This window comes from Monopterus albus, unplaced genomic scaffold (assembly GCF_001952655.1).
Source record: "Monopterus albus unplaced genomic scaffold, M_albus_1.0 scaffold130.1, whole genome shotgun sequence".
NCBI classification, from domain to species: domain Eukaryota; kingdom Metazoa; phylum Chordata; class Actinopteri; order Synbranchiformes; family Synbranchidae; genus Monopterus; species Monopterus albus.
Genome location: NW_018128010.1, coordinates 982116 through 997704, shown reverse-complemented (window position 1 = coordinate 997704; position 15589 = coordinate 982116). Strand labels below are relative to the sequence as shown.

General features: G+C 39.3%; 1 protein-coding gene across 1 annotated transcript; it reads left to right on the top strand.

Annotated features, from left to right (window-relative positions):
- The first annotated feature begins 512 nt into the window (after window positions 1–512).
- Window positions 513–14602, top strand: brca2 (BRCA2 DNA repair associated). Its single transcript, XM_020613096.1, is given in 29 exon segments — window positions 513–586; window positions 688–736; window positions 988–1086; window positions 1420–1653; window positions 1863–1926; window positions 2331–2353; window positions 2451–2479; window positions 2596–2707; window positions 2791–2846; window positions 3163–3247; window positions 3426–4094; window positions 4211–8461; window positions 8759–8857; window positions 8975–9041; window positions 9127–9599; window positions 9682–9872; window positions 9979–10166; window positions 10310–10480; window positions 10865–11237; window positions 11313–11382; window positions 11385–11455; window positions 11550–11697; window positions 11767–11879; window positions 11968–12163; window positions 12269–12435; window positions 12542–12680; window positions 12762–13018; window positions 13664–13807; window positions 13913–14602. Coding segments are annotated over 28 exon segments (8868 nt in total). The 5' UTR covers window positions 513–586; window positions 688–705; the 3' UTR covers window positions 14261–14602.
- Window positions 14603–15589: the final 987 nt, after the last annotated feature.

Here is a 15589-nt window from a genome sequence, read left to right as displayed (position 1 = left end):
ATCACCAAAACTGTGTGTTATATAGTATTCTTCCCTCCTTCTAGCACATTCCTGCAGCATGCAGCTGGAAATTATCAGTACTCTCCCAAAGATATTCTTGTAGGATGCAGCTGGTAATTATCAATACTTTTCCAAAGATATTCCCCCAAGCACAACTCCCTAATTCCAAAGTAGTACATTCTGTAATTAAATGAACACACATATTGCTAATAATTGAGTGAACACACACACCTACTTCTACTAAAATTGAAGGTTATATTCCTTATTAGTATGAAACAGTGCTCATGCTTTAATCTGAGTGAAAGTTGTATTCCTTATAAGTGCATAGAAAATGATGCTGGTGATTCAGTTACAATGTCTATTCCTTATATGTGCATAACAAACGGTGCTGGTGCTTGAGTTGCAATGTCTCACACAACTTAATATCCCACACTATTTATCTCACTGTACAGTAACATGCACGTTTGAAGTCTCTTATACTGAAAGCGCTCCGCTGTGGTCGTGAAGGAAATTTAAACAAGACTCTTATTTTGAAGTTGTAGTGGAACTGAAGAAGAAGAAGAGTTTCCGATGTCAGGCGCGCGAGGTTTGTTTTCGTAGCAGGAGTTAGTTAGCCGAGTGTTTCGAAAAAATCTTAATTGTCTTTTATATTATCTCATAGTTTTATGGTTTGTGTCAACATTTTAGCTGGCGTTTCGTTGCGATATGAAAGTTAACAGTCCCGCATGCTGTCATGGTAAGTTAGAGAAAGTTCAACGCTACATATTGACTTTTTTTGTGAATGAGAAATTGGTGTATTATTTAAACATCGAAGTCAAAATTTGTTAGCGCTGTGAACCAAACACCAGCTAATCTTATTTTCTTCAGTATTCACCGTTAAATTAGCTAACGTGAGCTAATGTAGTTGAGCGGAAGGAGCAGCATGAGTGGACTGGCCATACCCATCGCTAGCTTAAACTGTTTTCTAACTAAGCTTCGTCACTTCAGGTGAGCCGTATAACAAACTGCAGGCATTACACAAGTCACCTGGAATGGATTTGCCCTTCAAAAACATGTACGACACATTCAAAGATGAGATTTGGAAAGGTAAGACAAGAGTTGTATGAAGTTGCAAAAGTCAAATCAATTTTTATTTTGAGTATCAGGACAGTTTTAAGTAATGTCTAGTGCAGTTATAGTGCGTTACTTGTACACTTCGCCACTAAAGTGATTTCGCTGACTCAGTCAGAATAGATATTGAACATTATCTGCACAATAGTTGTATTTGCTCCAGGGCTTACTGTAAAGGTATTTCACTCCTTGTACATCCAGCTGTATAATCACCAAATGACTAATTTTCCAGCCATAAAACATGTACTTTACCTTGGCTTTGGAGTACTTAATACTGGTCTGTAAATCATTTTTTATTTTCAAATTTAGAGCTTGGACCACTGGATCCAGACTGGTTTGATGTTCTGACAGCTCAATCATTCACTAATGAGGGAAGTGTCTCTGACCAAGATGACCTGTGTGCTAACCAAGAGGGGATGTTTAAGACACCTTTTGACAAAACAGCATCAGACAGTCAGTTGTTTTCAACCCCCAGAGTTTTCAGACACAATCGAGTTGTGTCACCTCAAACTGATGACGAGCAGTCGTTCACTATTGAACAAGGTAATATTAGTTTATAGTTTGTTGGTGTACTTTTGCAGTAGCACAAGATACACATGTTTTGCGAATTACATAAACTCATGCTAAACAATAATATGGATGTCTGCATAGGACTTTGTATATTCACTGATCTAAATTGTAGTAACTTACATGTGTTTGCATTGATAAGCTTGAGGTTGTATCTAAAACAGTTCTTCTTTGTGGCACATCAGAAAAAGAAGCATTGCCATGGATAGCAACACAAAGTCCTTGTTGGTTTCGGATGTCAAAAGATAGGTGAGTGCAACAACTTTTAGACTTTGCTGTCTCTGCAGGTGGACAGAGAAATTATTCATGTAACACAATATATATAGAGTAGTTCTTATTTCAATCTTATGAGTAGAAACAAGGTTTATCTTCATTGATTTGTCACTATGTGGGAAGTTTTTATATGTCTTCCATTAAAACTATAGGCATTCTAAAGAGTAAAAGAACAAATACTAATGTATAAATATAGCTAACTCCTGATGGTAAAGAATTGTGCTTTACCATCAGGAGAAACATTTTGTAAGTTGACTAAAATCTATTCCCATATGTTGTTAATGCAGTGTGTATGGATCTAGTTTTCAAGATATATTTGTCAAAGTTACTTGTGTTGTTGCTGCTGTTAGCAATTTTTGATGGCTGTCTTATTTTTGTAGGGTCCCTGGTCAGGACAGCTTTGGTGAGCTGCAAATGTATCTGTATTTTATGTTGAATTACATTTGAAGTAAAGATTTAATCATCACTAGTTAATTTGTTTGCTTTGGTCCTCTGTATAGATTTGCTTGATACCCCTCAAAAGTCCCCAGTAAGTGAAATAAATTTAATAGTGATGTTTTTATTTCAGCAGATTTCAATATTTGAATATGAAGTAATGGATAACATTAAGGCTTCCCCTCTTTATATTGTTTTTGAATGATACAGGTCAGCTATGCCAAGCATATATGTGAAAGTCTGGGTGCACAGATCCATCCTGATGTATCATGGACTAGTTCTCTGAATACCCCACCAGCAGTGCCTTCCACCCTGATTTTATGTAAGCAAAAGACATAATTGGTTGTTATACAAATGTATTTATGTGATTTCTTAAATAATAAATGCGTTTTCTCAATGCTCCAGCTAAAAATGATGACAGTCCCTGCCCAGTGAGTGTTTCTGCAGACAAAAATGTTATTGTGAGTATTCTAACCAGTCAAAACATACATTTACTTCTCTGCTATGGTACAGTCTTACTGAATGTTGAGTCTCCTGCTATACTATATATCCATCTTGCTGTTAGCAGTACAAGAATTTGTTTTGACATATCTAATTTAAAAATGCTCAGCTTACATATTTTTATGGTCTATAAACAACACGACATTGACATTATAAAGGTTTTCACATCTAAAATGTGAATCAGTGAGGAGCTCTAACACTATACCATATATAGGAGTACTTGGGTATGATTTCAAATTGCTCGTGCAACTCATTTGTTTCTCTTACATTTTTCAGTTCGTTCGGAAGCTTTTCCCTTCTCTTTCAAATGCATCTAGAGTTGGGGCACACAAAGACAATGACATGCCTACCCTTAACCAAGGTACAAAGGGTTTTTTTGTTTGCTTTTTACAGTTTGATAATAGGCTATCCAAGGTGGTGCAGTAGCTCTAAATATGGTCAAAATAAGTATGCATCATGACTGATTTACTTATTTTGGGTTGCACAGGCTTTTAGATGATTATTGCAAAATAATGTTGATTGCTCATCTGTCATCAAAGGTGGTGGTTCCCCTGAGGCTGGTCAGAAGTCAGAGCCCTGTGTCTCACCCCAGAGTTCACTGAATGAGAGTGATGGTGTTTGTAGACAGAAGCATCCAGATGCTATTGAGGATGGAGAAATTCAAAGCACAGTACCAAGTGTTCTTGTTGGAGCTGAGAATGTTCTCCCTAAATTGCTCACCAATAGTAGTTCAGCACTGAGAAAAGTCAAAACTGACAGAATCAAGAGGAAACAAATCATCCTGACAAAAGAAGATGGCTGCAGCTCTGTTCAAACCTCAATAACGAGCAATGCTGTGTCCAGTGAACAGATAACAGATGCTCAAGAACCTGTCAAACATTCCTCAACCCCACCTGTGAAAACTGGAGATATTGAAATGACCCAGTGGTCTCCATTGAATTTTTCTGAAATTTCTCCCTATACTGTGGATATTTCTTGTCATGATAGGAGTCCTGCTACACAAGTGGAAAACAGCACTGTAATAGAACAACTGCAGAGTTACTCTGATTCGGGTCAGCAAGTTAGACCACCTTTGACAATTACAGGCTCTGGATTTACTAAGAAAAAAAGAAAGTTTGTTTACACTGTTGAGACTTCAAAAACACAAGTTCAAGAAAAAGAAATACAATCTGAGAAGACAGACTCATCACCAGCAGTTTCAGATTTTGGTGAAACATTTTTTTATTTATATATAAAATGCAATAATACAATTTTTCCACACCATGAGAAAATCCTTTTTTCTATGATGATTGAATTTGTCCTTTTTTTTCCTGCTTTCTTTTAGGAGTGAGTGTCAAGCAGTTGGGAAAAGCCCGAGATGAAGCAGACTGTAGCAGTATTGGGGAGAATGAGATGCAAAAAATCACTGAGGACAATGCGCCTCTTACTGTAGAGGCAAAGGTTCTGGATCTTGACATGTCACAGCTCTGCAGAGATTTTGCCCAAGATTTCAGTCAAATGCCAGACAGCAGTAAACTGAGTAAAGTAGCAGAAGATACTCCTCAAATTGGCTTCTCACCATCAGCTTGTCTGTCAGCCATGAAACGAGCTAGGCAGAAAGCAAGGCCAGCAAACCTTGACCAGGACTGTGATGGCGTCGATAACAGAAGACATGTTTCTACCAATAATCAAAATTATTCCCTTAATGAGGGCACAGTAAGTGACAGTGGATTCCAGTCAGGTGTTGCGGATATCACTCACCTGACCACCACATCGTCGGTTCTCCCCAGTTTGGAGAACAGTGGTCAAAGTCAACAGTGGTCTGGGTTTGAAACTGATATCCACAGGAGTTATTCTTTTCTATCTTCAAATAAAGGAAATGGAAAAGCACATTTGGAAATTTTACAAGAAACTAATGCCAAGTTGCCCTGTGCAGTCAAGGAAAATCAGACTCTGGACCCTGGTGGTGTTGGTGAGTTGCACATAGAAAGCACATCAACTCAGCTACCCAACAGAACAAAAGGAACAGCTGATAGCATTAGTTACATTCCACTCGGTGGTCAAGAAGCAACAACTTCTCTTTCATCTGTCCATGTTTCAGGATTCAAAACAGCATCAAATAAGGATATAGGAATTTCCTTAGCCAGCCTAGACAGAGCCAAGTGTCTCTTTGAGGAGGATGAAACTAAATGGACTTTTCATCATCAGCCCACCAAAACTGCTCATGACACTAATGTTAAAATTAGCGTGGGTCATGGATCAGTGAAAAATGCAAATGGGGATACTAGTTGCCAGTTAACTGCTTCACAAAAAGCTGATGTGACAGAACTGTGCACTCTCTTGGAAGAAGCAGACAGTCAATTTGAATTTACACAGTTTAAATCTGCAAAGTTAAAACAACATTGTCAAGATAATGCCACCACTTTCCAAAGCTTTGACAAAGAACTTGACCCTGATCTTCTTACGGGTATAGATTTTGATGACAGCTTTAGTTCAGATACTGAAAAGCACCTGACGACAACAACAACAACAACAACAGCTGTGATGCCTGACAAAGCAAACTGTGAGACGTCAGAGGGCACATGTAAATCCACATTGCCAAGTGCAATGAAAAAAGAAAATTCATCTACTGAAGATGCGTCTTTGTCTTCAAAGCACATCTCTGAAGACATTAGCAGTATTACGTCAGCTGAACCCAATAGTCTTGACACAGCTGGGTACAATGCAACAAGCAAGCAGGATAACAAAAATCCTTTGGTGCTTGATGTGGGATTTAAAACTGCAGGAGGGAATGTTTTGAAAGTTTCCAAAAAGTGCCTGAGCAGAGCTAGAGCTCTGTTTGCAGATTTTGAGAATTTGACAGATCAGAGATCACCAGACGAGCAAGGCATTGAAATGAATGCTAAAGTCACACAGGGGCAGGTCAAAGGCATTAGAGATACAGATGCTACCCAAGTGGACACAATCGCATGTCAGTGTGGGCTCGGAATGGCCAGTGGGAAAGAGATTTCTGTTTCAGCAAAAGCTATACAGGAGGCAGATGCTTTTGTCAAAGACTGTTCTGTTATGAACAGTAACACTGATATGTCAGCAAGCCACAAAAAGTGTATAGAGCCCTTGCCTGGAAGTGTCACTCATAAGAAATACCTTCCAAAATTTAAAAATGTTCAAGAAACCTTTTCTGAAGAACCCATCAGTGAATTTCAAAATGTAAATGCTGGACCAGCTGCATGCCATTCAAGCGTGCAATGTAATGTGGAAACTCTCAGTTTTGCTTTTAAGAATACACAAGCTATAACGAATGCAGTTTCTTTCTATGAAAACCCGTCTACAACTGTAAAATGTTCTTCTCCCTCATGGACATCATCAAAGAATATTGATTTCTCTGCTGTCAATGAATCGAGCAGTGGAGGTGGATTCTATACAGCCAGTGGGAAGAAAGTATCTGTGTCAGCAGATGCAATGAAGAAAGCAGAGTGCCTTCTGAGTGAAATTCATAGATTTGAGGACACAAACAAACAGCTGAAACAGAAAGGAGATGCTTTAAGCACAGGAAATCTCATCAATCAAGTTCAGGTTGTAACACCTAAAAATGGTGGATTTCAGACAGCCAGTGGCAAAGGAGTTGTCATTTCATCAGCAGCGCTCAAGAAAGCAGAATCATTGTTGAGTGAATGTGATGCTGTTGAGGATAAAACCGGTGTGAAACAGCCATATTCTAAGTTGCTGGTTCCTGGTCCTTCACCCAGAAATAGTGGGTTTCTTGCAGCTAGTGGCAAGCCTATGGCACTTTCAGCTGAGGCCCTACAGAAGGCAAAAGCTCTCTTCAGTGACATCAGTTTCAGTGCAAAGATCCCAGCTGTTTCAGACACAAGGAACTGTGACAAGAAACTAGAAAATGCTGGGAAGATGGACAAAGTACATTGTGGTTTCATGACTGCAGGGGGAGCAGCAGTTCATGTGTCTCAGAAAAATCTGTTGAAAGCAAAGAACCTTTTGAAAGAATTTGATGATGGTTCTATTTCAGCCAAAGCAATACCAGTTGAAGATGCTTTCTTCACACACTGTGACAATATGGACAGTAACAGTGGCACATCACTAAAATATGAGAAGAGTGTAGCACCTTTGAGCCAAAGTGGCAGTGAGAAGAAAAGCCTTTCAAAGTTTGACCCAAGGGTGACAAACACTTCTGGAGATTCTGGAAGTGGATGTTCTGAGTTTGATAATGCAGTTGCAAGCTGTGGAAACATGCAGCTTCAGGATGATGAGATTCACGAATGTGTTTTTAAGAACACACCGCATTCTATTAGTCCAGCTCCTTTACATGGAAACTCATCTTTTGTGGTGAAGACATCCCCATTGTGCACAGCATCAAAGAACATGGTTACCTCTGCTTTCAATGAGTTGAGCAATAATGGTGGGTTCTGTACAGCCAGCGGGAAAAAGGTATTTGTGTCAGATGATGCAATGACAAAAGCAAAGTCTCTACTGAATGAAAGTGCTGAATTGGAGGACACAAACAAACTGAAACAAAATGAAGACACTTTGCCACCACACAGCAGTGGATTTCAGACAGCCAGTGGCAAACGAGTTGCTGTTTCATATGCATCACTAAAGACAGCAAAAACTCTGTTAAGTGAGTGTGAAGGAGTTAATGAAAACATTGGTGTAAAACCAACACATTCCAAGATTCCTGTTCCCAGTTCACCTCCCAGGAATAGTTCAAGCAGTCTCAAATCTGTCGACCAGAGGGCAAACGTCTTCAATGACAGTTTAATTGCGGAAGTTCCAGATATTCCAGACACAATGAAGAGCAATGAACGTGAAGATGCTCTAAATAATACAGAAGAAATATGTAGCGGTTTTACAACTGCAGGAGGAGCAAAAGTTAATGTGTCACAGAAAAACCTTTTGAAAGCTAAAAAGCTTTTGAAAGAATTTGCTGACGGAGACTGCCATGATTCAAATGCATACTCATCAAGCTTACATGATGCCCATAAGTCAGACCAAGCAAAAGTGAAAGATGTGAGAAGAACTTCAGATTCTAATCTCACTACAGCCAGTTACAAAGACATGCCTGTTAATGAAGGTGTCCCTCGGGTAGTTAAGTCTTTTCTCTCTTTGCAAGAGGCTGACAATGAAAATGAAATTCAAACTTCAGGTGTAAATTGTTGCATTTCTATTCAAGACAAGGCATCAATAGATGCACATAAGTTTAAAAAGGGCAAAACAGACACTTCAGGGGTGGACAACAACCATGACCTTGTGGGAGAGGAAATGGCAACTGTGTTGGACTGTGACCTAAATCAAACACACAGGGATGAGAGACTTAAGTTCAAAAGGACAGAACAGTCTTCAGATCTAGTATTTCAGTCGCTAAACCTGAGTGGCTGTACTGAGACTCAACAGATGTTTCTTGCCCAGGAAGCTTTTGACTGCACTAAAGCTTTGTTAGAAGATGAAGGGCTAGCTGGCCAAAGTTTCTCAATGCCTTTAGAAAATGTGCCACCGGAAGATAACCAAAAATCTGGGAATAGATTTGTAAAGGAACAAAAAGGAAGTGGGAAAAGATCAGTAGAGGATGCAGATGTGACTGGTAAGTGTCTTGCTCAAAAAGTTCAATATAATATGTTTTAATTCTTATTGAAATTGGACAGTCATTTTATTGCAACTTAGGTCAAAGACTTGACTATACTCATGGAATTTAAAAATGCACCACCTTTCTTTAATTTGGCAAATGTGTGTGGTGCTTTTTTTTTATATTCCAAGAGTATACCTGAGTTTCTATTCTAAGTTATTACACATGGAACATTATTTTCAGTATTAATTAAATCACTTGATTATTACAAGCATTAACCACAAATAGTTGCAATTCTGTTCTGAAATATTTTAGGTCAGCCTCCCCTGAAAAGACGGTTACTGGAAGAATTCGATAGGACAGTTGAGGGTCCAAGAGGTTCAACACTCCATCCGGAAATAAGCAGTCCAGATGGTAAATGACCAGCACTGCCACAAATGACCTAAACAATACATATTTGTCTTATCACAAATAACTCTTAACGTGTGTGTGTGTGGTTTTTTGTTTTGTTTTGTTTGTTTATTCATTAAGGTGTAATGAAAGACAGAATTTTCAAGTACAGTGTCTCTCTTCAACCAAACATCACAAGGCCACACGTGTAAGTTGCCTATGAGTTGTCGCCTATGTTTTTAAGGGTCTGACACTATTTCTCAGCTCTTTGTTTTGTATTTTTGGTTACACAGAAATGGGAAAAACTATGTGGAAACCAGACTGCCAACACAACACTCAACGCCAGGAGACAGCAGATCAGCACATTCGAAGATGCCAGTATTTGTTTCTCCATTCCACAAGAATGTGAAGACAGAGACCCCCAAGAACACAGTTCTCAGAGACAACACAAGAACACAATCTGCATTTATTCCTCCATTCAAAAAACAAAGAACTATTGTTCAGGAGAGTTATTCTAAAAAACAGGAGGAGGATAAACACCACCACGTACCCTCTAACAGCAACACTTACGTACCGCCCACTAAAAAAACACAAAGCAGTGCAGATGTAGCTGGTAATAATAGCAAATTAGACATTCAGCCAGTAGCTTTGGGTCACCCTAAAAATGATAATCCGACAAACAATCAAAATGTTCCTGTTGGCTGTGGATCTGAGGTTTCTGTTGCAGAGCCATCACATGTGGAGAACACTTTGTCCAGAAGCCAAGGTGCAGAAATATTTTTAGATGAAGTCTGTATGATATACTCTGCTTAACACAGGAAAAATAATGATGTGTTTATGGTTTACAGAGATGTTTCACAATCTTGAGAACCTAGAACTGGCACGAGATATGCAGGATATGAGAATCAGGAAAAAGAAGCGCCAAACCATTCGTCCTTTGCCCGGCAGTTTGTTTCTAACCAAAACCTCAGGGGTTGTAAGGATCTCATTAAAAGCTGCAGTTGCTGAAAAGCCTCCTGCTAAATACACCCAAAAACAGGCAAGGCCAGAACTGTTACTAGGCTTCAAAGCATATTTTGCATTTGTTTAAATAGTAGCTGCATTATGTAAACAATGTTTAGCATCTTGTTGGTCTTGTTTTTCAGCTGTATGCATTTGGGGTGCTTCAGCATGTGTCTGAGATCACCAGCGAGACTGCAGAATCCTTTCGCTTCAATTTACAACAGTTCTTCAAACAGGAAGTATTTATGAACAGTGGTGGTGTTCAAGTTGCTGATGGAGGATGGCTGATCTCCAGAAATGATGGAACTGCAGGGAAGGAAGAATTCTATAGGTGTTTTTTAATTTTTAGTTGAGTTTATATCACACTTTGTAACAATGACTGTATTATACTTTTTTTAGAAACCAGGTCTATCTTTGTGGGTGCAAATGCAGGCTGATAATACTCAAAATCATCTTAATCTCCACTGTCCACAGAGCATTATGTGACACCCCAGGTGTGGATCCTAAACTGATCAGTGAGGAGTGGGTATACAATCATTACAGATGGATTGTGTGGAAACAGGCCTCCATAGAAAGATCTTTTCCAGAACAAATGGGCAGCCGCTGTCTCACCCCAGAGCAGGTTCTCCTACAACTTAAGTACAGGTTTGTAGTATCTGGGGAAAAAAAATTGAAAATTGCTTATCATAAACCCCTACAGCCCAAGGTGATGTATTCAAATGACTTTATGTATAACATATTCAGTTTACTGTTACATTAATACAGAGAAAGACATCAAATTTGTACAGCTGAGAACCTGGATTCATTTATTTAGCCACTTTTTTTTTTGTTAAATTGTATATACAGAAGTAAATTATTTTAAATATGTAGTTTGTACTTATTTTTATACATATATTTTGACTAATTGATCATGTACAACAGAACAGTACTGATTTTAAAGTTTTATTTTGTTGATTAATACATTTTTATTTTAATTCACTGTTGATGAAATATTTTTCTCAAGCATTTATTTTATTTTAAATGTTTTAGATATGATGTAGAGGTGGACCACAGCCGTAGGCCAGCACTGAGAAAGATCATGGAAAAGGACGACACAGCAGCCAAAACCCTGGTTCTCTGTGTTTGCGGGGTCGTCTCCAGGGGTCACTTCCCAAACAGACAGAGTCGTGGTGACACCAAGACTCTAGGGGGTGCTGATGCCAGGGGTGAAAACCCATTTGCAGTTGTTTGGCTGACAGATGGATGGTATGCCATTAAAGCCCAGTTAGATGAACCTTTGACCGCCATGCTTCACAAAGGTCAACTAGTTGTTGGTGGGAAGCTGATCATCCATGGGGCTCAGCTGGTGGGATCACAAGATGCTTGCTCCCCTCTTGAGGCACCTGAATCACTCATGTTAAAGGTAGTTTAAAAGAAAGGCCACAGGTTGTTCATCAAACTTGATGATGACATATTGACTCTGTGATTGTGTTTTTAGATTTGTGCCAATAGCAGCAGACCTGCACGATGGGATACTAAGCTCGGATTTCACAGAGATCCCCGGCCATTTTTTTTTTGTACAGCAATGGTGGGCCAGTAGGATGTGTGGACATTATTATACTCAGAAGCTACCCCATACAGGTATGTTTTGTCCTGCATTGAAATGTTGCTGTTGTTACTCCTGGAAGTTCATGTTATGATCCCTTTGGTCTGTATGCGTTTTTATATTTTTCAGTGGATGGAGAGGAAACCAGATAGAGGCGTTGTGTTCCGTTCTGTTCGTGCAGAAGAGAAGGAGGAGAGACGATACAGCAGCCTCAAACAGAAAGCCAATGAGATCCTTTTTGCCAAGATTCAAGCTGAATTTGAACAGAAGGAGAAAAGTAGGAATCATGTCAAACAGGTATAGATTGAAATTAAATAAGTTTTAACAAGTTATCTGTCATCTTCAGGCAGTAACAGACCCCAACGCAGAAGACGGACAATAAGTCATCAGGATATTGCGAGTCTGCAAGATGGAGAGGAGCTGTATGAAGCAGTGGGGGATGACCCAACTTACTTTGAGGTGATACGAAATTTACATTACAGTTTCTTGACTTAATTGCTCTTATGAAGAGTTTCAGTTGCAAATCTGCTTTACTGCTGTGGCCTAGGCTCATTTGAGTGAACAACAATTGGAGACTCTACATACCTACAGGCGCGCTCTGATGGAGAAGAAGCAGTCTGAACTGCAGGATCAGTACCGTCGTGCTCTAGAAGCAGAGGACAATGAAGGCAGTTTTCCAAAAAGAGATGTTACCCCTGTGTGGAGACTCTGCATTGCTGACTCTATGGAACAATCTGGCCGTGGTGTGCATTTATTTCATCTCTATTTTGAGTAATTAGTTTCAACTTGTGTGCTGTATTATTGTGTGTTCACTCACTGGTTTTAACTTTTTTTTTCTTTGGTTTTAGTTTACCAGTTGAATCTTTGGCGGCCTTCCTCAGATCTTCAGACTTTACTGAAAGAAGGTTGTCGATACAAAGTCTATAACCTCACCACTTCAGATGGAAAGAAACACAGTGGTGTTGAAAATGTTCAGCTTACTGGAACAAAAAAAACACAGTTTCAGGACCTACAGGTATTGCAGGAAGTAAACTGTCTTTAGCACACGTAGTGGACATAATGGATTATTTTTACAATAAATTTTAATTAGACTAAAATATATTATTTGTTTTGTCATTCAGGTTTCCCAGGAATGGTTGTCTTTGCGTTTTCAGCCAAGGATCTCAGCAGATTTTGAGGATCTTCAAAACCCAGAATTCCAGTCACTGTGTGGAGAGGTTGATCTCACAGGATATGTCATCAGTATTGTAGATGGACAGGGTGGGTGCTTTTTTTTTTCTCTTTCTTAACTGTCTCTGCCACAACTGTTTTGTTCACTAAATAATTGTACTTTGATCATAGGTTCCTCTCCTGCATTTTATTTGGCCGACGGGAAGCTGAACTTTATCAAAGTGCGCTGTTTCAGCAGTTTGTCTCAGTCTGGCCTGGAAGATGTTGTAAAACCACGTGTGCTGTTGGCTCTGAGCAACCTGCAGCTGAGAGGTCAATCGACATCTCCCACGCCTGTTGTGTATGCTGGAGATCTGACCGTCTTTTCTACAAACTCCAAGGAAGGTCATCTACAGGAATCACTCAGCCAACTCAGGAACATTGTCCAGGTACATCATGAAAATCCAAAGTCTGTGAAGCTATTTGACAAGACTCAAAACACTGTCTGCATTTAAAGATACCTTGTTTGTCAAAAGCTGGATGCTTTCACAGCCACACATATTTTGATGAAATCAGCTTGAAATGTATAAACTATCATTTCTTTGAGGTACAGGAGAAGATTATGATAGATGAAACTGGAAGTGCTGGATATCAGTAATGTTTTTGAAATTGAAGTAATTATCGTCAGACTCTCTGAGGTACTTTTCCAGAGGTTGTTCTGAACACCACTGCAAATGAATTGGCTGAAAATGTGGTGAAATAAGTCTATGCAGTCTCATATTAACCTCCAACAAGTATTTTATACCTTGTATATCTTGACACTGGAAAAGAAGCAAACTCTGAGAAGCATTCTGTCAAGTACAGATGCAAACTGTGCATACAGACAGGAGACGTACTACAGTGGTTAGGTGTAGTGCTGAAGTATGTAAATAGATTAATGATCAGATCTTGGAATACTTGTTTAAAGGGTTTACTGGTCACTGACCTGAACCATATGTAATGGGAAACTTTTTAAATTTTTCTCTGCTCCACCTTTTTGGTTTGGGCACAGTAAAATGTTAAAATGTCATAACTAAAAGTTATGTTCCTTTCAGGGCCAGGACAACTTTTATCGAACTGCTGAGGAGAAACTTTCACATTTAGTCAATTCTAATGGCCCGAGCTCCATCTCCTCTCCAGCTCTGCAGCCACGAACCTCAGTTTATACAGCAGAAAGACGACAAAACACAAGGACAAGTGTGAGTTCATGTGCTTGCTGTGGAATCTGGTGCTGTTTAATACATTATGCTGTCATAACCATTTTGTATTGATTTAAAAAAACAAAATTCTGTTCCTCTACACAGGGTGTATCTCAGCAGTCAGTAAGAAGCCTGGGGTCCTTCACACCAGTCAGTAGAAACCCTCCTGCAGGAACCTCCCCAACAGAGAAGGAGCCCAGAAGCCTGAAGAGGAAGAGAGCTCTGGACTACTTGTCTCGTATCCCGTCTCCACCAGCTCTCTCCCATCTGGGCTCACTGGCTTCACCATGTGTAAATAAGATGTTCAACCCTCCTCGGAGGTCTGGGACAGATAGCACTGTACAGACTAGAGTTCATAAACCTGTCGGTTCACCAGTGGAGGATGAGTGGGTGAATGATGAAGAACTAGCAATGATTGATACTCAGGCATTGTGTAATGGTGATGTACTGTAGATACATAAGACTGTGATGATCAGCATGCTATAACTTTAAAAAAAATGCACAAATGAGTGAATGTAAAGAGGTGTTGATTCTGTTGTTTTTGTGTTCTCACTGGATTTATTAAAATGGTGAAAGCACCTCACACCAGTAAAATCATGTCATTACACTAATTTACCATCTCACCTTCCATTTTTAAAATTAAGTTAAACACACTTTTGGAATGGCAGTCTTGCTCCTGAGTTTCTTATTTGTGCTATGTTTGAGAACATGTAACCTGTGTAGTTTGCAACATATTACACACACAGTAGGCAAATATGTTTTCTTGGCATTATTTGTAATGCATCCCCACTTTACCTTTGGTGCCTAAAACCTTTGCACAGTACTGTCCATGAAAGAATTAAAAACACCTCTCAATATAATGCAGCCCAGTACAGTACATTCACTATGGCCTTAGTGCTAAAACACACCATATAATTAATATGTATAATAATTAACGCCCTTCGACCCATCAAAAGCAGTTTAGGGGTCCATCAGAAAGCGGTAAACATCTTGTAAGTATTTTTTGTCAATGACATACAGTACGCTATATACAGCCTATGGTCATGACCTAATACTGTGTCCCGCTGGAGGCGCGAACGCACTCATTGGCTTGTTCGTCTGCCGTCATTGGGGAAGACGAAGAAGAAATGTCATTTCCGTAAACACTGCACTTGTGATATTGAAATTGTCTGCTGGCGGTTTGAGATTAATGTAGTTTTTATACCTACTATCTATGCCTCCTGAGTATAAACGGTAAGCATTCATGAATAACGACATTTATGTTAAGATAGTAAGTTATTGGTCGTAACAGCTGTTTTTCAGCATCTTGTTAAGACGTGTGATGACATTTAGCTTAGCTAACAGTTGGGCTTGCTTTCGGTTTTTGCTTCAGTTTATTGAAAGTATGACCTGTTCTGAACACAGATTATACAACAAACTGTTATCTATTAAGTGCAGGCATACCAACTGACTTAACTAACTAGTAAACATATATACACGACACCAAAATCTAATAATATCACTAAATGTGAACAGAATATGTGAGCGGAAGCTATGGCTGAAAAATTGGCACACAATAATGTTTTGGGATTTTGGAATGAGGTGAGGGCTCTGAATAGGGTTAATTCACCACTGCCCAGTGCCATAGAGGGAGTATCTGGGGCTGATAATATTGCTGATCTGTGGAGAGAACACTATTCTGCATTGTTTAATTGTGTTAAAAGTGATCCCTATGTAGTGGGAAGCATTGCTAGTGAGGATGCTGTGGTGATCACTTCTAGTGAGGTGCATCGAGCAATAATG